The sequence below is a fragment of the Sarcophilus harrisii genome, chromosome 1, assembly GCF_902635505.1.
Source record: "Sarcophilus harrisii chromosome 1, mSarHar1.11, whole genome shotgun sequence".
Classification (NCBI taxonomy): Eukaryota; Metazoa; Chordata; class Mammalia; order Dasyuromorphia; family Dasyuridae; genus Sarcophilus; species Sarcophilus harrisii.
In genome coordinates, this window is record NC_045426.1 from 117835270 (window position 1) to 117861240 (window position 25971).

The 25971-nt window shown below is 34.3% G+C and overlaps 2 protein-coding genes across 4 annotated transcripts in view; one reads left to right on the forward strand and one right to left on the reverse strand.

The window, feature by feature from the left end:
• The window catches only part of SPATA6L (spermatogenesis associated 6 like), an 83545-nt gene that overhangs the window by 11074 nt on the left and 46500 nt on the right, over positions 1 to 25971 (forward strand). For all 3 annotated transcript variants that reach the window (XM_031962161.1, XM_012543354.2, XM_031962165.1), the window contains exons 2-4: positions 5696 to 5833; positions 10845 to 10893; positions 15545 to 15586. In XM_031962161.1, coding sequence (XP_031818021.1) covers positions 5696 to 5833; positions 10845 to 10893; positions 15545 to 15586 — 229 coding nt within the window. The remainder of the gene's footprint in view (positions 1 to 5695; positions 5834 to 10844; positions 10894 to 15544; positions 15587 to 25971) is intronic.
• On the reverse strand, positions 37 to 2494 carry PLPP6 (phospholipid phosphatase 6). The gene has a single exon (XM_012543349.3). It carries the CDS (start codon positions 2389 to 2391, stop codon positions 1489 to 1491), a length of 903 nt encoding a protein of 300 aa, XP_012398803.2. The 5' UTR covers positions 2392 to 2494; the 3' UTR covers positions 37 to 1488.

Sequence of the window (25971 nt, forward strand, 5' to 3'; positions counted from 1 at the left end):
CTGTCACCTTTAAAAGATTGGTCCCATTCCTCACCCTTCAGCAGTTTTATCTTTTATTGAGTAGAAATGATAGGCAACAAAGCATTTTATCAAGTGGCTTCACAGTTATTCTCTATTAGTTAAAATGTTTCCTCACAGGCCACTTTCTAGTTGATCTTTCTCAGCTAGTGATTTTTTTTAAAAAAAATGAACTCTTTTGAAAGAGATTTATTTTTACTGCTTTTGTCACAGTTTGGGGAATGTGACTTGTTCAACAATCACCATAAATATACAGCAAAATTCACAGATCTTCTGAAGACAGTCTCATTGCACCTAATTCACACCTCTCAGGGTTTTTTGGTGTGTTGTTTTCCTATTTAAATTGTGTGCTCCTCCATTTAAATCATTCCTCATGGAGTGGATGGAATCTTGAATTTTTGAAGGATATGTCAATGAAATGCAGTCTCTGGAAGATAAATCCCATTAAGCTGGAAAGGCTTCACATAAAGATCAGGTGATATCTCTGGTCCAAGGGCCAATCTGGCTGAATTGGAACAAGTTGTAATCATAGGACTAGCTACTGAGAGATTAATTTTTTTTTTTAATCCACAGCAAGGTCATGAAACCATATAATAAGGTATGGAGAGTTTGCAATCTTCATTGGTAGAAGGTGCATTCACTCTGAATAGATCCTTGAAGTATTAATGTATATTCTACTTTTGGAGTTTCAGCCACTGAGCTCCCTTCCATATACTAACAGGTAATATCAGATAGTAATGGGTAAGATATATATATATTTTTTAATGGGAGAGTCCTTTCTTCCCTATGTCCTAATTTCCTACATCAGCATAGTGTCCTCCAATCTACCAAAAAAAAAAAAAAAAAAAAAAGTGTGGGTTCTCTTAAGAGTAAATTGAAATTAAAAAAGACAACTTCATATCTGTAGCACCAGACTTTTAGAGATAAAAGTAATCGAATGTGTTCTATATTTTTAAAATAGTGTTTGAAACCTACTGTGGGACAATACAGCAAAACTACTGTTGTTCACTTTAATACATATTAACAATGCAAAATATGATTGTAGTTAACTTATTTCCTTCCTTTTCCCCTTTTAAAAACAAATGCTATGAGTATGGGTGATATGTGGAATTATATCATCCACTGATGTAAACTTTAAAAAAAATTGGTAGTCAACAGCAAGAGAAACTAAATTGTTTGGTCCCTTTGCTATTGTCTTGCGGATAGCTAGCTGTTAATGAAGATATAGATATGTCTAATTCTCCCTATATATTTTATTTACCTAATATGGCTGTGCTCACTTTATGGCTGGCACATGCTCCCAGTCTAGCAACTATCAAGATGGCAGGGATCATATCTTTCCATTTAGACTCAGAATTCCAAAGGATGTCCAAAATGTTTACAAGAGCTAAATAAGATGGGTGCTGGTGTATCTTTGATCGTTTTTATCCGGAAAGCCTTCATTGTCTTCTGGTCTCATATACAAATTATTTACTGGGGACTCCACAGAGCAAAAACCGCGGGGGCATTAAAGGGAGATAGCCAAAAATAGTCCACTATGCTGTACTGTATGTACCCTAAGAAAAATCCAAAAGCTACGTCTGTGACATTGTGCCTTCCCAGCATGACCCTGGAAAGGCCCAAGATAAAGGCCCACAGCACTATCAACACCCTCAGCGGAATGGCCAGCACCAGGTGGTGCAGGATGAAGCGGGACACCAGGGCGGCCCTGGTGGCGTGGCCGGAGGGGAAGGAATACTTGTCCACCGAGAACGTGAACAACATGTCCATCTGGTTGTGCGAGGGCCGCCGCCGCCGGAAGAGCCCTTTGAGCAGCGCCACCAGGACCAGATCCAAGAACAGAGCGAACATCAGGTTGACCAGGACCTCTCGGCCGGCCCAGCTGTCACTCCGGCACAGACAGTAAGCGGTGCCGGCCAGCCACAGGACGCCGTGGCCCGAGAGCTCCAGCAGCTTCATGAGGGGCCTGGCGCTGCCCCAGGACGACTTCTCCCCGGCGCACACGCCCAGCCTCTTGGACATCCACAAATCAATGGCCAGCAAAGAGCGGAGAGCGATGCCCGCGAAGGAAGGGTTCAGCCTCATGCAGTCCTCCTCGGGCAAAGGGGGCGGCGGCGGGGCCGCCGCGGCCAATGGGAAAGAGCCGCGACGGTGCACTGGGCTGTCGGAGGCCCGGAGCCGCGCCGCGCTCGGCTCGGGGCCTGGGCTGCGGCTGCTCAGCAGGGACTGGAACTCGAACCGGCCGCCGCCGCCGCTGCCGCTACCGCCGCCACCGCCGCCACTACCGTTCCCATGAGCTGGGCTGCCGCTGCCGCCGGCGCCCGCCGCCGAGCCCGCTGGGCGGCCGTCGAGGCTTCTTCGGGGGCTGGACATGACTACAGCCGGACGCGAAAGCTCGGCAGCGGCCACCGGACAGCTACGGCGGGGACGGCGGCCTGCCGGAGCCTCAGAGCTCTTCCGCTTCCGCGTGGGAGGAGCCGAGGGCAGGGAGGGGAGGAGCCGAGGGTGGGGCGGAGCGAGCGCGCGGGGAGGGAGGGGAGGAGCCGAAGGATGCTGCTGCTGGAGATTCTGTGGCTGGAGATGCAGCAGGGCCGCAGGGCCGGGGCAAGGGAAAGTAGCGCAGTTTCAGGAAGCTATTTCCGTAGTGTTCGATCCCATTGGAGTTTGTTGTTGATGGTGCTGTTTTTTTTTTTTTTTTTTTTTGTTTTGTTTTGTTTTGTTTTGTTTTTGTTGTTGTTGTTGTTGTTGGCGGCAAAGATAATAGATGGTTTACAATTTCCTTCTTGAGCTCGTGAGCAAACTAAGGCAAACAGGGTTAAGAGATTTGCCCAGGATCACACAACTAGGAAATTTAAGGCATTGAACTCAGTTTTTTTCTGATTCCATGTCTGGTGCTCTGTCAACTGCGCCGCCTAGCTTCACCTGGTAGGAAGACAGACTAATCCTGGAAAAAAAAAGGAGACAACATTCATATAAACAGGTTTAAACACCAGCAAAACCAAGTAATTAGGATAGATGAACTATCCAAACATCTATATCTTTTTCATTGCAATCAGTATCCAGGAGGCCTGTAGTTTATTAAACAAAGAGTGAATTATTCTATTTACATTTGATTTAATGTATTTACACTTACTTGGGTGAATAGGTGGAGTCAAGGTTAGAATTCTGGGCCTGAAATTTGGCCTCAGGCACTGTATAAGTCTCTTAGTCCTGATTACTTCAAACCTCTGTAAAAATGAACCCCAGAAGGAAATGGCAAACCATTCCAGTTTCTTTGCTAAGAAAACCCCTAATGAGGTCACTGGAGAGTGGGATAGGGCTGGACAACAAATTTACATCTAGAAAATGTCTGAACTAGTTTATCAATTACTTCCTGTTATGGGCCAGAACTCTGTATTTGAAACAAGGATTCTTACAAGGTGTTAAGTCAGTGGAATTGATAAGACAATGGTTATCTAGTTTAGTATGGTGATTAATAGTTCTCTAGCTCAGTATGATTGATTTAATGTTACAACAAATAATGGTTTCTTAGTGATATAATGATTGGTTTATACTCAGTATACTGCATATAAGCTGGGACAAACTCAGCCAGAGATTCATTTCATCTCCCACCTTTGTGGTGTCTGGAGGCTGGAGCACAACTCTCAGACTGAGACAGACTTCAAGACAGAGACCATAGTGGTGATCCTCCTGAAGCCAAGACACATTCTGAAGGACCTCAAGAAAGCTAGCCTGGGACCCAGGCAAGGAAACTATACTCTGAGGGAGATAATAAAGAATTTGGACTTTAACATCTGGCTATTCTCATGGTAATTATTCTGCTGAAACGAAGGCTGCTCCAAGACCTCCAGAAAATCAACCAAAACACTACAACTTCCCTCGAATCTCCCTTTAACTTTCCTTTTATCTGTTCACCTCACTACTTTTCTCTCTGTTTTTCCTTTTCTTTTGTTTTTAGTTTAAAGGCAAATCTGTCATAGTCAATAGAAATTTGGCCTTAGGCAGGATGACTTGGTCTTAAATCTCACTTTTCAGCTAAGTTGCCTGTGTAAGCCTGGATGAATAAGTCACTCACTCAACCTTTCTCAGGTTCCCCCACCAGGACTTCAAACTACTTCTTCTCTTGACCCTTTTTTGCCTTGGAAGTTTTTATGTGACCCAGATGAATATGTACATAAAACCTCCACATTCAGTTATGTGACCTCAAATAGTAATGCCTCAGTTTCTCTGATTTATTATGCTATATCCCAAATAAAATATTATGGCCACTTCTCTCTTTTTCTTATCCCATTAAGCACTGATCACTCTCACATTCCAGTGAGTCATAAAACTCCAGATGGCTTGTCTCAAATGGCTGCGTAGTACTTACTAACTCTTGCCCCAGATTCTCAGTCTCTTGCTCTAGATCTTCTTAACCCCTAACCTGTTAGAATGAAAAAGTTATGGTCCTTCCTAAAATTATGACTTACCCAATGTTCTCCCCCTTTGGCTTTGTTTCCCTTGTAGCTGAAGCCCTATAAAAGGTCTGTGTTTAATTACTAGTGGTCAGACATCTTTAGGACAAGAGTCCTCTCTGACTGGCTAAATTCTCCACTATTAAAATATTAAAAACCTAATCTCTGTCTTGCCTCAGTTTCTCCAGCATTACAATATGGGGTTGTGACCTGCACAGTCACAATCATATCATGATGATAATATAATTTAGGGAGCCATTCCTCAACTGTTGGACTTTTATATGGATTTTACTTCCTCCCACCAAATAAACAATGCCATAGATATATTTAAAACAATTATTTTCTCCCTTCCTTTTTGATGATATTCTAAGAATATATTTCTAAGTAATAGGATTATTGAGTAGCCAGCATAGGGTAATTAAAAATATTTGCCTTGTGTTTATAGATTCTGCCCAAAAAATTTTGTATCATATTGCAATTCGATGAGTATTGTACATTTCCAGTTTTCATGACTTAGCTAGCATTATTTTCCTAAAATGAGTTTTACTTTATTTTTTCTCCCATTTTAATGGGTCTGATGTGGATTTTATTTGCATTTCTTGAAAAACACAAAGAATTGTGTTCTTTGTTCCCCTCTGGGGAACAGGAACTATTTTAATTTCTCTCTAGCATCCAGAACTGAACCTTGCAAATAGGCACTTAGTATATATTGGTTGAATTGAATATGTTAATCATTACTGAAGTTGATAATTATTCAAATGAATATTTGTATCAATAGTATATAATAGTGGATGTCAAAAGATTTTGATTTAAATCCTTACTCTGATATAATATTCTCACCTTAGCACACTATGAAAACTACTTACCTTATTTTAGCATCATTTTCTTCATCTGCAAACTAGAGAATAGGATCATAGAATAAGAGCTGGAATGACTTTAGAAGCCCTTGGATCCCCTCACTTGATAAATAATTTCTAACGTTCCTTCTAGTTTTCAATGCTATAACAATTTTTCTCTCTAATACAAACTTTCTGTTTATATATATATGTATGTATATATATATATACATACATATATACGTATATATATATATATATATATAGTCATTTGGTAGTCCTTTTTGAGCAAGATATTAGGAAAAATGCATTATCTCTTTGGTAATAAAGCTCAGCAGAGAAAGAGGAACTCCTTTGATTTTTATGCTTGTTTTCTTTCCTTTTAAGATCACCTGTCCAGGTGTGTTTCTTCCAGAGAAGAAAGGACTTGTACTCAGTGTCTGCATCCTTGATCAATATAGGGAGACAAAATGCTTTCCTGCTCTGTTCCCCATTATGATTCACGAGATTATGAAGTTTGACAAGGTAAAACTCCTTTCTCAGTGTGGCATCTCTTTGAGATATTCTAATGGACCATAGTCCACATAAATCAGTTCTTTTGATTATACCTGTATAAACTATATTGATTTGCTTATCATTTCAGGGAAGGGAAAGGGGAGAATAGAATTTGGATAGAACTTTAAAGAAATGTTAAAATTGTTTTGACATCTAATTGGGGAAAAAAAGTATTATAAAAGAAAAAAGATAATTATTATCCCATGGATGGGGGTGAGGGAGAGAGTCTAGTTTTAAAACCCAAGTAATCTTATTAAGTTATTGCCATAAGTTACTATTTTCTATTTCTGAAATTTCTATTATGTTTTCTAACTAGAACATACTTTGCTTTTCTGAATGTATATTGAAGTGTTACTAGTATTTAAATGAACTTTATTAAAAAAATTATCTTTAAATGCCTTTTTTTTCCTGAGGCATTTGGGGTTAAGGACTTGCCCAGGGTCACACAGGAAGTGTTAAGTGTCTGAGGTCAGATTTAAACTCAGGTCTTCCTGACTTCAAGGCTGGTGCTCTATCTGGATAGCACTGTGCTACCCTAAATGACCTTTTTATAAATCTAGAAAAAATTTCACCTGTATGTCATTATAAGGACACCAACAAATCTGTTAGCAATCATCTTGGTGAGAATTGAGAACCTGATCTGTGAAAGACAAGACTTATCATTTAGAGAGTCCATGTTTTCATTTATGCAAAATTAAAGTACGCAAATCTCATGCTATTAAACACTATGTAAAAGCATTACTGAATTTTAACTAATAACCTGCTGAATTCTTACAGGAGCTGGCAGGCTTTTCCAATAAAATTCTATTCCATTGGTTCATCGTAGTGTGGAGGTGATCCTGACTTCTCTGACCAGTTTTAAGTGCAAGCTCTGGATTGAGTGGTTTGAATTGTGGGCCTCCTTGCACCAGGACTAGCTCAGACAGGTTCATTTTGAAAAGACATCTGGTCATCAGGCAGATACGTTTGTGGCCATAGTAATTATTAAAGGATTGTGATCTTTTTCCATAGAAAGAATGCTGAAATCACCAACCTTTGAGGTATTGAAACATTATTTCACAAAATACATTGTTTGATACAATAGCAAAGAATGCATAGTCTCCTGGAATTAATTTTAATGGATTTGAATATGTACTCAATCACGACTTTGATAAAGTCTTTATTTTTGTCTCTAATAATATGCTTTTTTTTTTTTTTTTGCTGAGGCAATTGGGTTTAAGTGATTTGCTCAGGATTACATAGCTAGGAAGTGTTAAGTGTATGAGATCAAATTTGAATTCAGGTCTTCTTTACTTCTGGGCTGGTGCTTTATCCACTGCATCACCTAGCTGCCTCTTTTTTTTTTGGAGGGGGGAAAGGATCCATAATTCTTAAATGGGTACCTACTCAATATTATTGCAAGTGATAATCAATGGAGCTTTTTTGCTTTGAGGAAAAAAATACACTTTTCTGCACACCGGTCATGATATTTTCACAGTGACTTTGGAATATTGAAGAAATGGCCACAAACAAGCAGAATGAAAGGGCAAGTATAATCCATGTGAGAGAAGGGGGAAGGACTTCTTTGTGCAAGGATAAGTAGGAAATGATAGACTCAACCAGGAACATCAAATTTAAATGACTGGAAATTATAAGTGTCTTTGGAAAGTATTGATGTTAAAATTAATATATTGTGTGAAAGCTGTTCCATGAGCAAGAACTTATTGTAGGAGGAATAATTCTTGGGCTTCTCTGTCAGATAAAACTCTATTCTGTGGGATTTTCGGACTACTGAATTTTCTCTTAGACTCTATATTTGTATATATTTCATTTTGCTTATGGCTTTTTGTCCTTTGTTTCATTCTTTTTAAAGCTCATTGTATTTCTCTTTGTCTTCTTACTGCTTTGTATTCCCTTTTTGTCTTTTTTTTTCTTATTTGTATGTAGGTTTTTGTATCTTTATATTCCATCTCTTATTTTGATCATTCTTTCTCCATTGGTTTAAATACTGGATTTGGAGGAAAAAATTAATTGCATTAAAAAGGTGGGGCAGCTAGGTGGCAGAGGCATACGGGAGACAGAGAGCAAAAGAGAGAGAGAGAGAGAGAGAGAGAGAGAGACAGAGACAGAGACAGAGAGAAGAAGAGAGAGAGAGACAGAGACAGAGAAAGAGAGATAGACACAGAGAGACAGACAGAGAAAGAGACAGAGAGAGAGAGAGAGAGAGAGAACAGAATTCAAGGCATGTCTCTACTTTTTACTGATTATGTTAATGTAACCTTGGACAAGTTACTTTATTCCCAGAGCCTATTTTCTCATCTGTAAAATGGGAATGACATTCCTTGCATTGCACAGTGTTATGAGATTTAGAAAATAATAATGTATTTAAAGTAGCTTTTAAAACTTAAAACATTTAAATATCAGATACTGCTCTTTTCTTATTTCCCATAATGATTTTTTTGTTTACCTATCCCACAATTTTTTATATCTCCCTCTCTGTTGGGTAGATGATTGCTTTTATATTGAAATAATCAGAAATAAACTCTAATTTCTGAAGGAAGATTGGATTTTGATGCCCCTAAAAATGTGCAGACTGGCAAAAATGTGTTCAGAATATGCCATTTTGGTGTTTGTACATACTAATTTCTCCCACTAACACTGGTTTATATAAAACTTGAATGTAACCTAAAATAATTATTTGTGAGCATATGTCAATATTTTTTCTTTTCTGAGCTATTTTGTTTTATGAATTTAGTCAATATTTAGTGATAAGCTATATTTATACTAATAATTTTCTGAGTTAAAAGGCATTTAAGTAGATATTTTTTGAATATTCAGTTGCCATTGATAAATTAAATTTTTTCTAGCTACAGTAAAAGAATTTATCTAATAAAAGAATGGGGACATAATAATCAACTTATTCATCTGTTTTTAACAGTTATTCAAAATAATCATTATTGTGAAAATATCTCTTACACAACAGCTTTGGGAAGCCTTATAAGTGTTATCTTGAACCCTTAGACACATTTCTTTTTGTTTATTTGGATGCTAATCCTTTTGCTTGTGCTGTCAAGTTTCTTGGAGATGGATTTAAAGAGCAAAATGATGAATAAAGAATAAGGAGTGGTGGGAAGGATTAAAGCTGTGATGAGTTGTAGTGAATAATAACTTTTCATTTAAGCACAGGACAATACTGCACTTTAAAGCCAAGTAGTGGGTTTTGAAATTCTTCCTAGTTTTGGATTAATTTGTTAATAGTAATTGCTATTCCAGTTGTGAAAGGAATTTTCTCAAACATTCAACCAGAAAGAATGAAATGTAGATGATATATGTATGAAATTACTTTTCAAGTTAACCCTCTCACTCCACAAAAGCCAATTTGATAAACTTCTGATAGTTTTTAGCAGAAAATTTTAGAATTCTTTTATAAGAATTCTTAAGACATGAACAGTCAGTAAGCAGGTGAATTTACTCTATAGTGAATGAGAAATGCCTTTTAAATTTTAATCAAAAATATGTTGATGATTTTATTTAGAAATTCTGAAAAATTTCTCTTTGAAATACAATAATATTTTAGGAGATAACTTTCAATGCCTTCATTTTGCTTTTCACAGTTCAATTTCTTTTGATCAACTATTTCATACATTTTTTTCCTAATTCATTTTTTTTCCCTAAATAAGACAGAAGCAACTCTTCTGTAGAATTGTATTTTTTAAGCAACATTTCTTCATCTTTTCTACTTTATGAGAAGGTAAATCTCTGTGTTCAGCAAGACATAGGAAAAATGTAATCTTAGGAACATTCATTGAGAAAAATTGGCTACATTCATATTTATAAAGAAATAGCATGCAATTTCTCAGGTCCTGAGAAAAACCTTGTACTTATATTTTCTTAATTTATTCAAATCATTAGAGCTGAAGTGAATTTGAGGGTTTGAATAATGTTATTACTTTAATCTGTACCTCACTCTGCATTTGCAGCAATGTTACAATGGTACCATTAAATAACACTATTTGACTAGATTCTCTTTCCCAAATGATAAAGTTAGGGAATTAGATCTTTACCAAACGACGCCACACCCTTTCCATTGGATAGACTGGACAATGTAACCAGGTCATTCCTAAATAATTTTCCAAATGTTTCCTGACATTAATATGTATCTTTTCTTCCTTGAAAGTAGATATTGTATTATATGGGATCAACTTCAGAGGGTTACTGTGAGGATCAAATGAAATAATGTCTGTACAATACTCTGTAAATTTTAAATGTCAGTAATTTTTTTTAAATTTTATAGCCTTTTATTTACAGGTTATATGCATGGGTAACTTTACAGCATTGACAATTGCCAAACCTCTTGTTCCAATTTTTCACCTCTTACCCCCTACCCCTTCCCCCAGATGGCAGGATGACCAGTAGATGTTAAATATATTAAAATATAAATTAGATACACAATAAGTATTCATGAATGTCAGTAATTTTTGTTATTGTCATTGCTAACCTGATTTTGTGGCACTAGGGATGCTAGCAGTACATATGAGTAAGACTTTTAAAAAGGTTTCTTTTCCTTTGTTCTTGAGTTTTCTGAGTTGTGTGGGGGGAAAAATAATGAGATGAATCAAGAATATTTATTGAATACTTACTGTAAATTGAATTATTTTTAAAATACTCTAATGAAACTCCTTATTGGATGCAGCTGTATATTTGTATAGTCTTGAACTGGTTAGTTTTGTCCATCAAAATGCATGATTAGGTCAAATAGAATTTTTAAAAGTATATACTAGACTCAATTGTTTAGTTCAGCCTTTCTTTATCAATACTGTGAAGTCCTATAATAAAGTGAAGATTTTAAAAATAGAGACAACTTCAAAACCTAGTTGTGTTCATAGTACTTTTTGGATAATAAAATCTACAGTTATACAATTACAGCTTTTACTTATTTAAAAAATTGCAATCTAATTTTTATGAGTACTTAACTATGAACACATTTTGCTTTTCTCTCTAGGTATTTATAAATGCACTTGATCCAGCTGCTGTGGCGGAACTTCTAGAAAGTAGGTACTATTAAAAAATGATCAAGAAAATGTGTGTAAATTTATGAATGTGAAGTTTTGCCAATGTATATGTAATTACTATCTAAAAGGAGATTTGTCTCATATTTATATTCAAATTTATGGGTGTAAAATCTATCTCATTATTGGGTTTCTTTTACAGAACATTTTGTAAAAGATGAAATATTAATTTATTGGAATAAGAAGATTGTTTATCACATTCTTAGTCTTTTTTTCTTAATTCTTTGGAGGAAGAGTTACTAATTGTTCCCTTTCCTTCTCCTATGTCTAGGGAAGCAGTTTGGAATTTGCAGGTGACCTTCTTGATACATGCTTTCTCTTTTTTGGGCAGGGGGTAGCAGGAGAATATAGACATAGGGTGGGAAACAGCATAAGGAGGACTAAAACCTGACCAGGGAGAAGTAAATAAACACCGATTGAATAGCCTAGGCCTTTAGAAGTACTTAGAAGTATTTGTGAGTAAGGTGGAGTCTGGAATCAGATGAGAAGTATGGAGGAGGGATATACACAGATAATATAGGATAGAAACAGACTATGGAATGGAATCATAGAGGTGGTTAAGAAACACAAATTCAGATGATAATGGGTAAGGCAAGACATCATACCAATGCCAACCAATCAGGTAGGCAGGCAAGAATCAGGAAGTTCAGAGAAATGTCAGGAGAACACATAAGATTCAGCTACTCAGCTACACAGTCCAAATAACTGTACCAGAATCCAAATGATAGGCAAAAGACAGCAAGACCAAGGAGACTGATTCTGAGACAAACTCTTTTCCAGTCAGAAGTTTCTTTTGAATTTTCTGAGGGTTCAGTAAGCATTTATAGGGCTTAGCCAAGATGAGAGCTGCCGAAAAAATTGCATTTGATTAGAGGGAAATGTGAGCTGATTCTGAGACATATTATAAATACAATTGAAAATAATGGACCAATATTCACTTATCGTTTGTCTTCTAAACATTGCCTAAAAAAACAAGTATATATTCTGCTCTAGTCCCCTTCCTTTCCCCCAATTATTATCCTCTTTTGTGGTTTTTTGGAAGTCTTTGAACTTAAGACCAGTATTCATTAAGTCTTTTGCAGTTGTGTTTTGAAAAATAAGATTTTCTTTTGCCCATAAAGTCTAATCATCAAAAGGCAAGGCCCTAGTGTTACTCTAGATTAAAGTGAGAAAGAAAGAGGTTAAGTTTGTTCCTGGAAGCAGTAGTTAAGGGAAGATTGGGAAAAACCAAACACTGCAATTGGGTTCTTCCTCTTCTCTCCATAAGATTGTACATATGGAACTTAGATTCTGCTTGGATTTATGTTGGGCCCACCTCTGAGTTATAAATTGGGTCAATGACAGTTAAGTAAGTGCTTAATAATTTTTCCTTGAGTTGAATTAAAGAGACCAAATAGTCTCAACATATTTAAAGATTTCAGAATCTTAAAATCTGAGAGATAGAAGAGACCTCAATTGATGCCTAATTATGTGCCTGGAAAGTTTTTGTCCAACTACAAATGAAGATTTTCAGTAATGGAAACCTTATAGTCTATTCAAGGTTGGAAAAGTCTTTAAAGATCTTTTTTAAGGGATAGATAGGTGGTGCAGTGGATAGAGTACTGGTCCTGAAGTCAGGAGGACCGGAGTTCAAATCTGACCTCAGACACGTAATACTTACTAGCTATGTGACCCTACGCAAGTCATTTAACCCCAATTGCCTCACCAGAAAAAAATCTCTTTACCCAACTCCCAACTGTACAAAGAGGAATAGCATCTCTGGTGTGAGGGCTTGCCCTTTTTAGGGCTGCTCATCTACCTTTGGTGTCCATCTTATCCACCCAACTCTTACCTGTGGTTCCAAAAAGCTGTAGCATGTGCACTGGTTATGCCCTAGTAAAATTGTTTCGGTAACTGGGCTAAACCAAGCTGAGGATAATGGACAGGCCTCAAGCTGCTTGATGAGTTAGGGGATGTCTCCCCTAAGATATGAAGATTTCCTCTGGAGGAACATGTGGATGAGAATAATTTGTTCCAATGGCCATGAAGGTGGCTTAAGCATATGTTGTGGAGCACTTAAAGCTTAGTCAGATGCAGAAGATTCCAAGGTCATCTACTGCATCCTAGCCCATCACCAGTCATCTTGATCTTGTCTTGCTACTGGACTTTTGATGCTAGTCAAAACAATACAGTTTGCCAGAGGGTGAGCTTATCCAGAGTGCAAAAGCTTGTTGTTATTCCAAGCTCGGGACATAGTCTGCTTGCTGGACCTTACCTCAAGCACTCTGAAAACAGGATGTCTCCAAAATATTTTGACAATAGCTATGCTTTTAAACTCATAGGATTTAGAGTTCAAGAGACCTTGGAGATTACTTTGTGAACCAGAGATTTTTAACTTAGATTGCTTGAATTTAAAAAAACAAACAAACAAACAATCCTTCATTTTAATATAAATGGTTTCCTGGAGATAATATAAATTTTATTTTATTTTTTATTATTTTGAGAAGGGATCCATAACTTTTAGAAGACTTCCAAAGGGGGCCATGACATGCAAAATAGATAAACTCTTCATGCTAGTAATAATAATAGTAGTAATAATAAGAGTATTAGTAATCTCCAAGGTCTCTTGAACTCTAAATCCTATGAGTTTAAGAGCTACTTTACACATGTTATCTCACTTGATCCTCACAATAACCCTCAGAGGCAAGTGCTATTAATATCTTCATCTTACAGATGAGGACAAGGAGGCACTGAATGGCTGAATGACTTGTTCAGGGTCACACAGCTAGTAAGCGAATAAGGCAAAATTTGAATTCAAATCCTTCCAAGTCTCTCTCCACTGTACAACTCAGCCCCTTCCAATCCCATCATTTTATATATAAGGAAACTGAGACCCAGAGAGGTGAGGACTTGTCCAAGGCTGCCAGTTGGTTTAAGTATTAGGAACAAAGCCTAGATTCAAACCAAGGTCCTGTGGCTATAAATGCAGTGCACTTACCATTTCATCTGGCTACCTCTTGTAGCATAAGTGCCAAATGGGCCATCTGGACAGAAATGTCTGAGTTCTGATGAGGAAGAGCTTGCTTCCCTTGCATAGAAACAGGGCCTCATGGAAAAGGTGGTTTTGAACCTTGAAGGAAAAGTAGCTTAATCTTGCCCTTCAACTATCTTTCTCATCTTTTGTCAACATTGAACATTATTGCAAGAGTATGGTAGAGTCTAGAGCTTGAATTCACAGCTTAACTTTAAACTGTGTTTCTACTACTAATTACTTGTGAGATCTTGAACAAGCTACTTAAACTTTGTGGGCCTTAGTTTCCTCTTCTGTAAAACAAGAATATTGGACTAGAGCATGAGTTCTTAACTTGATGTCTGTGAACTTTATTTAAAAAATATTTTGAAAGTACATTTCATTACACTTGATTTCCTTTTAATCCTATGGTATTTGCAAAATTTATTCTGAGAAGTGTCCTTACTAGAATGTCAAAGGGGTCCAGGATACAAAAACATCTAAGAATTCCTAGATTAGATCTCTGTATTCCCTTCTAAGACTAAATATATGAACAAATGATTTAAAATGTGTATTTATACAAATGCTTTTATTAACTTATAATGGGACAGTTTTTCTTTATCTGTTCATTTTTAGAAGTACTTTTCTAAGTCTTCACCAAAAGTCCATTGTTTGCAAATATGATTCTAATTTTATATTTAGTTGATATAGTTGGATAAATTATAGTATCTTTAGAGAGCCAGAATCATCCTGTAGTAATGAGAAAAAAAGAAAACAAACCAAAACTGTTGTGTATTAAAATTCTGAGAAGAATTCAGTTCAACAAACATTTAATTAAATATCTGCTCTGTGCAAGGCCAACAGAGAGCCTAATGTCAGAAAAATCTGTAATTTTGTTTCTGACACATACTGGGTTGAAATGCTCTCTAAGGGTCATTTTAAACTAATTATATGAAATCCTATAAGTGATCTGAAATAAAATAGGCAGATCATTAAGTGCCCTAAATGTTAGGCTAAGTTTGTAGTTAACCCAAAGGTAAAGGAATTTGTTTTTCAAGCAGGGGTGGTTAGATATCTTTATCTTAGAATGATTATTTTGGTGTTGTTATGAAGGATGGATTGGGGAGAAGAGACATTACAAACAAGGAAACTCATAGGATATTTTAATAATCTAAAGGGAGATGAAATCTGCTGGTGGCAATGGGGGCTGAGGGAAGGTAGGGAGGTATAGGGTTGAGCGACAAATGAGAGAGATGTGAAGGAAAAGAATATTTAAATGACATATAATTACAGTTTTAAGAAGTAAAGTTTTCTTGTATTATATCAATTAGTACTTTTATCCTTGAATGACTAGAAAACCATACTCTAATTTTGTTGATTTTTGTCCCTTGATTTACTGGGTTCTGCAAATCCCTGAATTTACAAAGGGTGCTAGTATTTCAAAACAATATTTGGTGCAATGAGGTGGGGTATTTTTTGAGAGGAGGGAAGGGAGAAGGAATCTTTTTTGGTTTTGTTATAATTTTAAACATTTAAAGTATGATAAATTATGTCAGATTTGAACTTATTAGTTACTGAAGAATCCTAGTTCTATCTCCGATTTCAACTTTCTAAATTATCGTAATGCTATTTTTTTTCTTACAGCTTATATAATCAGGTTTGAACTGATACAACTAATGCCGCCAGGTAACGTGATAACAAATATTTTTCTAAATATGCTTATTTTATCTTTAAAAAAGATTTTACTTGATACAATTTTGAATCATTGTTTTAAAATTAGGTATATTGATATATGTATGTATATCCATATTCATATTTTTTTAAACAACTCTGCCAAATTATTCCAATCCTTCTTAGTCTTATAATTATGGAACTGATTTAATGTTTAGTTATAATGTTTGGTTATTTGTATTTTTAATCAAATTTTTATCTGCCTACTTTCCAGTTATTATTGTTATTATTATTATTATTATTAGCCTGACTTAATGTCTTGTTGGTCCTCCTCATATTGGATGCTTGAATATTGTTTAATTTTTGTATTTTTGATGACCTAGCACATAGAAAGTACTAAATTAAAGCTTATTTTATTGAATTCCCAAGCTGTAATCATACTCTTATTTGTATTCCAATGCATGGGCTTGCCTGCATGTGCTTGCCTTGAAAAGAAACAAAGAATTCAATAATCAAATCCTACCTTTTTGGTCAGACACTAAGAATGGTAGACTTTTTGAATTAGAAGAGACCTTAGAAGTCACCTTTTCCAACTCTCTGATTTTACAGATGAGTAAATTGAAGTCAAAATTGGTGAAGTGACTAGTCCAAGGTGTCACAGCAAAGAAAGTGGCAGAAGCAGGATGAGAGACTGATTTCTGGATTCTAGATTGGAGTCCACAACCACCATGCCTATTCACTTAGATTTCTTTTCATTGAAAAGTAATAAAGTTCAATTAGTCAATCAATAAACATTTATTTACATTTATTAAATATCTATTATTACATTTATTATATTACATTACATTTATTATCTATTATTAAGTATCTGTTGTTTGTCAGGCAGTGAACTAGGTGATGGTTTTGCACAAAGACAACTTCTGCCCTTCTTTTTTTCCTTAAAAAATAATTATAGTTATTGTAATATTCATTTTAAAAATTTTTGAGTTTCAAATTCTCTCCCTCTTTCCCACTCATTGAAAAGGCAAGCAATATATCAGTTACACATGTGAAGTCATGCAAAACTTATTTCCATATTAGCAGTGCTGTGAAATAAAGTAAAAAATAAGGTGAAAAAAATATACTTCAGTCTGCACCCAGATTTCATTTCTTTGGAGGCAGATATTTTTTTATCAGGAGCCCTTTGAAACTATCTTAGCTCAATTCATTGAACAAAATAGCCAAGTCAAATACAGTTGATCACCATACAAGACTGGTGTTACTATGTGCAATATTTTCTTGGTTTTGCTTACTTTACTTTGCATTAGTTCATATAAGTCTTATGAAAATGTTTTACATATCATTTTTATAATATAATAGTTGTAGTATTTCTGTGAAATATGGAGTTTTATATGGGTATAGTTCCAAATTTTTCTCTAGAATAGTAGGACCAGTTTACAACTCCACCAATAGTGCTAATGTTAATATACCTACCTATTTTTCTAAATCCCTTCCAGCATTTGCTATTTTATTTTTCTGTTTTAGCCATTTTGATAGGTGTGATATGGCACCTCAGAGTTATTTTAACTTGCATCTCTCTATAGTCTATAGTTCTTTAGATTATTTTTTTGTATGACTATTGATAACCTTTGATTTCTTCTTCTGAAAACTGCCTGTTCATATCATTTGTACTATTTGTCAATTGGGGGAATGACTTTAATTTTTAAAAATTTGACTCATTTCCCTATATGTTTGAGAAATGAGGCCTTTATCAGAAAAATTTGTGAAAATTTTCCCGTTTCCTGTTTTCCTTCTAATCTTGGAAATACTGTATTGGTTTCATTATTTAACCCTTTTAATCTAATATCAAATGAAATCAAAATTATCTAGTTTAAAATCTGGTACTACTCATTTGTATTCTTTCAATTCTACTCTCCCATTAGTTTCCTTGATATCCTCAACCCTTTCTTCTCCCAGATGAATTTTGTTATTTTTTTCTAGTTCTACAAAATAATTCTTTTGTAGTTTGATTGGCCTAGTACTGAATAAGTGAATTACTTTATATAGAATTGTCATTTTTATTATATTGACTCAGTCTTGTAAGCAAATAGTAATTTCTCTTGTTTAGATATATCTTTTTGTGAAAAGTATTTTGTAATTGTTTTTATATCTCTCTTGAATTTGACTTTCAAGCACACATACACACATATTTTATATCCTGCAACTTTGCTAGAGTTGTTGTTTTGACTAGTGTTTAGTTGATTCTCTAGGTTTTTCTAAGTATACCATCATATTGTCTTGATGATTTTGTTCTCTTGTTTCCTAATCTGATTCTTTCAATTTCTTTTTCTTGTCTTATTGCCAATAGCTAGCATTTCTAAGACAATAATATTGAATAATAATTGTGATTGAATAATAGTTGTGATAATCAACATTCTTGTTTCACCCCTAATCTTACAAGAAAGCTTTTACTTTATCCCACTTCAATTGGTTTTAGATAGGTACTATTTAACATTGGAAGAAAGGCTGTATTTATTCTTAGGCATTTAATTTAGTGTATTTAATAGGAATTAGCTATGCTGTGAAAAAAAAAGGCAAAAATAAAGTGAAAAAAGTATTCTTCAGTCTGCACCCAGATTTCATTTCTTTGGAGTTAGATATTTTTCATCATGAGCCTTTTGAAACTATCTTTGCTTAGGGTATTGTATTTTTATCAAAATCTTTCCCTGAATTTATTGATATAATCCAATGATTTTTAAAATTATTTTTGTTATTGATATGGTCAGTTACATTTATTTTGTTCCTAATATTGAAATATTCTTGCATTCTTGATATAAATCTCACTTAGTCATAATATAATTATATTTGTGATATATTGCTGTAATTTCCTTGCTATTAATTTATTTTATTTTTTGTTTCAATTAGGGAAATTAGTCTGTAGTTTTCTTTCTTTGTATTTGATCTTCCTGATTTAAGTGTTAAGACCATATTTGTATCATAGAAGGAATTTGGCAGGACTCCTTTATCTATTTTTTCAAATAGTTTTTATATTACCATGATTAATTGTTCTTTAATTGTTTGGTAGAATTTGATTGTGAATCCATCTGGTTCTAAGAAGTTTTTCTTAGGGAGTTCATTTATGGCTTTTTCATTTTTTTCTAAGATACATTCTAAAATAAGTATTCTATTTCTTATGTTAATCTAGGCACTTTATTATTTTTTATAACTATCTCATCTATTGTAGATTATAATTTTTTGCATATAATTGCACAAAATAGCTCCTATTAATTACTTTATTTTATTTATTATTTTTAATAATGCTATTATTACTTTAATTTCATCATCTTTGGTGGCACATTTTAAAAATATCTTTTTGTTTTTTAATACCAGTAATTTAGTTTTCTTCTTTCTTTTAAAAAAAATTGAACTAACCAAAAATTTATCTATTTTATTGTTGTTTTCACAAAATGAGCACCTAGTTTTGTTAGTTCAAATTTTTGGTTACTATTTGTTAATTCAATATTTTAAACTTTTAATTTTTATTAATTGATTTTTCAGGATTTCCATTTTGTTGTTAAATTGGGAATTTTTTGTTATTTTTCTAATTTTTTCTTTAATTGTATGCACAGTTTATTGATCTTCTATTTTCTCTCTTTTATTTTTGTAAACATTTAGAGATGAAAGATTTCCCCTAAATACTGCTAGTCTTTACCTTTTATGTAGGTTATATTCTATTGGAGTGGGGGAGTCAAAATATACATTTATATCCAAGCAGAATATATACAAAATAAATTTAAGGAAATTTTTTATTTTTTTATTTTTTAGCAGAGATGATGGAGGTACTATTACCTGGAGAATCATATATTCTTATGAACATATCTACATCTATGCATATATATATATATGTATATATATATATCACATAATGTTATATAAATGTATATCTATCTGTCTCTCTATCTGGCAGAAAAGTGACAAAGTAGATAGAGCTTCAGGCCCAGACTCAGAAAGATCTGAGTTTAAATCCTCCTTCAGATATTTACTAGCTATGTGACCCTTGACAAGTCACTTACCTCTGAAACTTCAGTTTCTTTACTTCAGTTTCCTCATCTGTAAGATGGGGGTAATAATAGTATCAACTTCCCAGAGTTGTGAGGATCAAATGAAATAACTATTGTAAAGCATTTAGCATATCTGGCACATAGTAAGTACTATATAAATGTTACATATTTATACTTGAGATGAATCTTAAAGATGTGAGCTCAAAGGAGCCAATGAAGCAACTATTAAGTACTTTTTTCCCCTTCTTTTTAAAAACTTTGGTAGGTATTCCTTTTCTTACTTTTAGCTGACTTAAGAGGAATGAATTCTTTTCAATTCTTGTCTTGCCTCAGGCAGCTAATTCTGCTAAAAGGATCCATACAGGGTTTATACAAATCCCCTTGAAACTTTTATTAGCTTCACTGACACAGTATCAATTGATGGAAGCTTGGAAGAGCTAGCTAACTTTGCTGTTTCTGCCACTAAAGGAAAGGTTCCTGGTTCTCTTGTATAGATAAGCAGCACTCTACTCCTCACCCTCCAAACTTAAATGTAAGACCTTAAAACAATAAAGCAAAATAATGTGAAAAAATGATTGCAAATGATTATACATACTATGGTATATTTTTGTTCCTAGCCTTATTACAAAAAATTTATGCTGTGTACTTTAATATGATATTATCTATGCAGTCTATTGTATTTAACCTATATAGATATATATTTGTTGTTGTTGTCTTCATTTAGAGTATAGTTGGTTCAGTGCATGTATTGTTCTTTTGGATCTGCTTACTCTGTATCATTTCATATGCTTTTCCATATTTATATAGAACTTTACATCTTGCAAAGCATTTACAAATATTATTTTGTTTTCACACTGACCCTGAGAGGCATCTAAAAGGTCAGTGACTTGCCCAGGATCTTATAGCAAGTTTTTGAGGCAAAATTTGAATTCAGATTTTTTTGGACTTCAGATTCAGCATTTTATCCTAAACTAGTGCCACCTAGTTTCCATATTATTTAATTCCTTTGGATACATTATTATTTATCTGGCTATATTTACATATCACAGTTTATTTAATTTTTGAGCATATAGTTTGTTTCCAACTTTTGACTATTATAAGTGGTATTGCCATGAATATTTTTGTGTACATACGTTTTTCTTCTTGTCTAAAACCTCCTTACTTTGTAAACTTAGTGGTAGAATAGTTGAATATGAATATGGGAATCTGGTTTTTGACATGTGTCATTAAAAATAAAAATATATACCTACACCATCTCCCCACATAGATCGTTCCTTCTTTCCCTCATTCCTTCTCTCTCTTTCTCCCTTCTCTTCCCCTCCCCTCCCCTCCTCTCCCCTCCCTTGCCCCCTCTCTCCCCTCCCTTGCCCCCTCTCTCCCCTCCCTTGCCCCCCTCCCTCCTTCCCTCCCTTCCTCCTTCTCTCTCTCTCACACACACACACACACTCTGAACACTATTCTGTTGCATTCCTCTTGATATTAAATGTATCATAGTTCACTTTGCAAAAGTTTTTATTTTTGCCAATTCAAATGCATTAATTTCATCTCTTAGGAAATGATGAAATATCTCTATGTCTTTAGTAAAATCTTAATAGAACCACCAAATCTCAGAATTAGAAAGGCTCTTAAGGAACAACTAATTTAATTTACACATGAGCAAGAACAAGGACCCTTAATAAGGAGAAACATTACCCATTGCATCTTTGGATGCTTTCATTAGAAAGCTTTTCTCTACAATGAATATTATTTTTTAAATTGTAATAAGTTTATTTATTTTTAATACATATAGCTTTATGAATCATGTTGGGAGAGAAAAATCAGAGGAAAATAGAAAAAAAACATGGGAGAAATTTTTAAAAAGCAGAAAAAAGAAGTGAACATAGCATGTGTTGATTTACATTCAGTCTCTTAGTTATTTTTCTGGATGCAGATGGCATTTACTGTCCAAAGTCTATTGTTTTGAATCACTGAACTACTGAAAAGAGCAAGGCTTTCACAGTTGAACATTCTTGCTATTATTGTGTACAATATATTTCTGGTTCTTTTTTCACTCAGCATCAGTTCATGTAAATCTTTTTGGGCCTTTCTATAATCAGCTTGTTCCTAAATCTTGTTATAGAACAATAATATTCCATTACCTTCATATACCATAACTTGTTCAGCTATTCTCAATTGATGGGTACTCATTCCTTTTCCAATTCTTTGCTACCACAAAAAGAGCTGCTACAAATAGTTTTGCATATATGGGCCCTTTTCCCTCTTTTATGATTTCCTTGGGATACAGACCCAGTAATGGTACTGCTTTGTCAAAAGGTATGCATAGTTTTATAGTCCTTTGGGTATAGTTCCACACTGTTTTCCAAAATGGTTGGATTTATACATTGAACATTAATTTGTACTTCTCTGAAGCTTCCACACATAGTTCCTAATTCTGCCATCTGGAGCCAAGCAGAAACCCCCTCCATTTCTGTTGTGTGTGTGTGTGTGTGTGTGTGTGTGTGTGTGTATACACATATACACATACATATCCCTCTCTCTCTTCAGATATAGATGACACCTATCTGGTCTTTTTCTCTAGTCTTCTCCCTACTATCTTATCTCTTTCAGGAAAAATAGTACTAATGTCTTCATTATGTGTATGACATAATCTTAAGTCCCCTTTCCACTATGTTTCCCTTTCTCTTAAGACTCTTCACCTATTAAGACTTAAAATGTGGCATACGGCAGTGGACACAGTGCACTGTGTATGAGCTTAGTGTATTAGAATGATCAAACTCTAGTCCTGGGCATTCTATCTCAAGTTATTTAAGGGTATTTTAGAATTTTTTTTTTTTTGCTGCCTTATTCCATCAGTTTATATTGAGCTCAAAGTTTACTTAAGATCCTTCCATGGTTTGGAAAAACTGATTTTTAAAATTTTTTATCTTTTCACTTGTGATAAGATAATTATTTTATTTTTGATTGATTGAAAAGATTTAATATTTTGATTTGTCTGGAATTTTTCTGTTTCTTTTTGATTTGCTGTATTTTATATGAGGGATGGTTCAATTATTTCTCTATCATTGTCTAGTTGTTTCTATGTTTTTATTAAATAGCATATCCATCTTCCATTGTGGTATTTACATTAACTTTGTTAATTTAAAGTCCTTACAGCAATTTGAATCTATTTTATTAAATATCTTGGTTTTGTTTGTTTGTTTGTTTCTGTGAACCATTTCCCCCCATACTTGTCCTTTTGGAATAAATTAATTTCCTTACCTGTAAAATGAAGGGGATTAGACTAAATGACTTCTAATGTCCTTCTTAGCTCCAAATTGATGATTTAATGAGTTACCGCAATTTGGATTAACATATTATCTTTTTGAGGGTGAAAGTCAAAATTATGCTTAAGTTCATAGTTGATATACAGAATTTTCATATTTTCAAGGGAAGAGAAAAATAAATGGACACTGGGTGGCAGAATAAGCCTATTATTGAAGTCAGTAATCATGTGATTTCAGTTCATGATACTTGACAATCCTTGGATGAATTTTCTTTACTTTGGAAGAAAATATGCAAAAAATTCTGACTCTAAGATGTTTTAGAAGGTACCTATAAATTAATAAGCACTTGCCATTATATGTTGAGTATTTGTTATTTCTCCTGAAAGTCTATCTCCCTTTCCCACCTTACACTCTTCCCCAACTGCTTTTTAAAAAGACATTCAGTGCCCTTGATAAAGTTCCTACTTGGACAATTTTCTTTCTTATAATTACCAAAAACTCCTAATGTACAGACTATTTAGTCTTTAATATTGTAATATTGTAAATATTTTAATTTAAATATTTTAAATAATGTGAATATAAGAATTTAATCTTGATATGGTGAAAACTGGGGGTCTAGTAGGAAGAGCACAATGGACTTGGGGATAGAGGATTTGAGTTTACATTCTGGCTGCACCACTGGTTGACTCTGTGACCTTGCAAAAATAATTTCTGATCTCTGTGCCTCAGTTTCCTTGTTTGTAAAATGAAGGATTTGGATTAAATGATTTCTTAGGCTTTTTCCCGATTTAACTCTTATGATAGTACCGAGAAGTTACAGAATGCTCTTATTTTTTTGATTCTGTTTCAGTCAATGTTGCTTCAGTCTATGTGATTATAAGATACTGAAAAAAAGCCCCAGTTCCATTTCTCTGAATGTTAAGGTTTTTTTTGTTTTGTTTTGTTTTGTTTTTTTACTATAGTCTTCATCAAATACACTTAAGTATCTAACCAACAAATAGTTTGGAGGCGGGAGTTGTGGGTAACAGGGAAGGCTTTTGCAAATGTGTTGGGTGAACTATATCTTGAAGGAAGGGAAGGATTCTCTATGGTTGCAGTAAGTAGGGAATGAATTTCCAGGCTTGGGGGACAGACAGTGTAAAAGCACAGAAATGAATCATAAGAATTGAGAGCCTGGTTTTTGCCTAGATAGAAGATATGATAATAATAAGGATAATAATGAGTAATAATAATAATAAAAAATGAAAGTGTCCAGCAGCTAGCATAACTTGGAACCATACTGCCCAATTGCTATTGCACAGAGTTATTTTTCTTGAAATTCTGTTTTCTCTTCCCACTTACATCCCTCCCCACTCTCCTTAAAAAAATTCAGTACCTTTGATAAAGTCCTTACTTGGACAATTACTTTCTCACAATCATCAGATGCTCTCAAGATATACCAGTACGGTTACCTCTTAAACATTGTAAAGTGAATACTACACTTGAATCAGAAAATTTTTCATGTCAACAATAAAGTTCAAGCATAATTTTTACTTTAACCTCCAAAAAAGTGGCATATAAATAAATCCAAATTGTGGTTGTTTGTTTGACCATTGATTTGGAGCTGAGAAGGACATTAGAAATCATCTAGTCCAATGCCCTTCATTTTCAAGGTGAAGAAATTTAAGGTTCAGAGAGGTTGAGGGATTTGCTCATGTACACAAAGTAAGTGATTGACTTGGCTTTGACACCATAGCCAACTCTTTCCATTGCTGCCCATTAACTAAAATGATAGTACAATCTCAGTTATGCAATGAAAATATTTGCAAGGTATGTTGCAAATACAAATTAGAATCATTATTTTATAAACTAGGGGTTGCATAATTTAACTCTCACCTGAATCTCATAATGACAACTTTAAAAAATGTTATATCATTATAAACATAATATGCCATACTATGGCTTGAAGAAACCTGGGGTCTTACCCTGGCTCTGCCACTAATATTAATAGCTGATATTTTTAATGTCTTAATGTTTAAGCAATAATAACAACAACTACATACAATCTTTTCCTTACAATAACCTTATGAAATAGGTAATACAAATATTTTAATTTTTTATAGATGAGAAAATTAAGATAGTGTGGATAATTTTCAATTGGTGATTTCAATTGGTGCTTTGTCCAAGATCTTTTAAAATTATTTCTATCACTGTGCCAGGAAACATTAAAATATAGTGGCCAACAATATGATAGGATAGTCCTAAATGCTATTGGGATCTTATGTTGTGTTATTAATAAAGGCAGAAGGAGGCAGACATTTACTCTGTTGTCCTTTATCCTTGTCTGACCCCATCTAGATTATTGTTTTCAGTTCTGGGTATTGTATTTTAAGAAAGACACCAAATGTAGTAATAATAGCCAAAATAGTGAAGGGATTCAAAGCCATGCCATATAAGAATCAGTTAAAAGGTGATAAACCTCGAGAAGACAAGACAGAGGTGGGAGGAAAGGGTGGCTGTATTCAAGCATTTGAAGGACTCATGCAAAAGAGGAAATAGTCTTACTCTAGATGCTTTTGTGAGACAAAACTAGGCAGTATGGGTGGAGATTCTAAAGAGGCAGATTTTAATTTGATATAGGAAGATGGTGACTATCACCAATTCCTATTTAGATTTAACCACTAACAGAAGGAAAGCCAAAATTTTCTAGAAACTCTTAGCTGGAAAACACTTGATCTTCTTGGAGAGAAATGACAACCAAAGGGGATACTGATTTTAAGCAAAGACTTTCACAGCTGTGTGATAGCATAATCTGAGGCTTATAGCATTAATCTAATGAGGGAAAAGTTGAGCTACGGAATATGTATATATGTATATAAAGCTGAGTGAAATACACATACACAGATATAGTTTTGAAATAGATCTGTCCTTCAGTAGCCAATTTGTTAGAAACAAATTGGGACAATGAACAACCATTATTAGTATTCAAAGCAGAGAAAAAGATTAAGCCAACCTTAGGGAGGAGACTAAACTGGAAAAAAATTGGGGAAATTGATTAAGGATAAGGGAAATTGTGTTTACCCCTCCGACAATTTCGTATCCAAATAAAAAAAATTGT

What these genes read in the sequence shown, in the direction of transcription:
- PLPP6 (XM_012543349.3), bottom strand. Translation starts at nt 2,391, where the DNA reads ATGTCCAGCCCCCGAAGAAGCCTCGACGGCCGCCCAGCGGGCTCGGCG.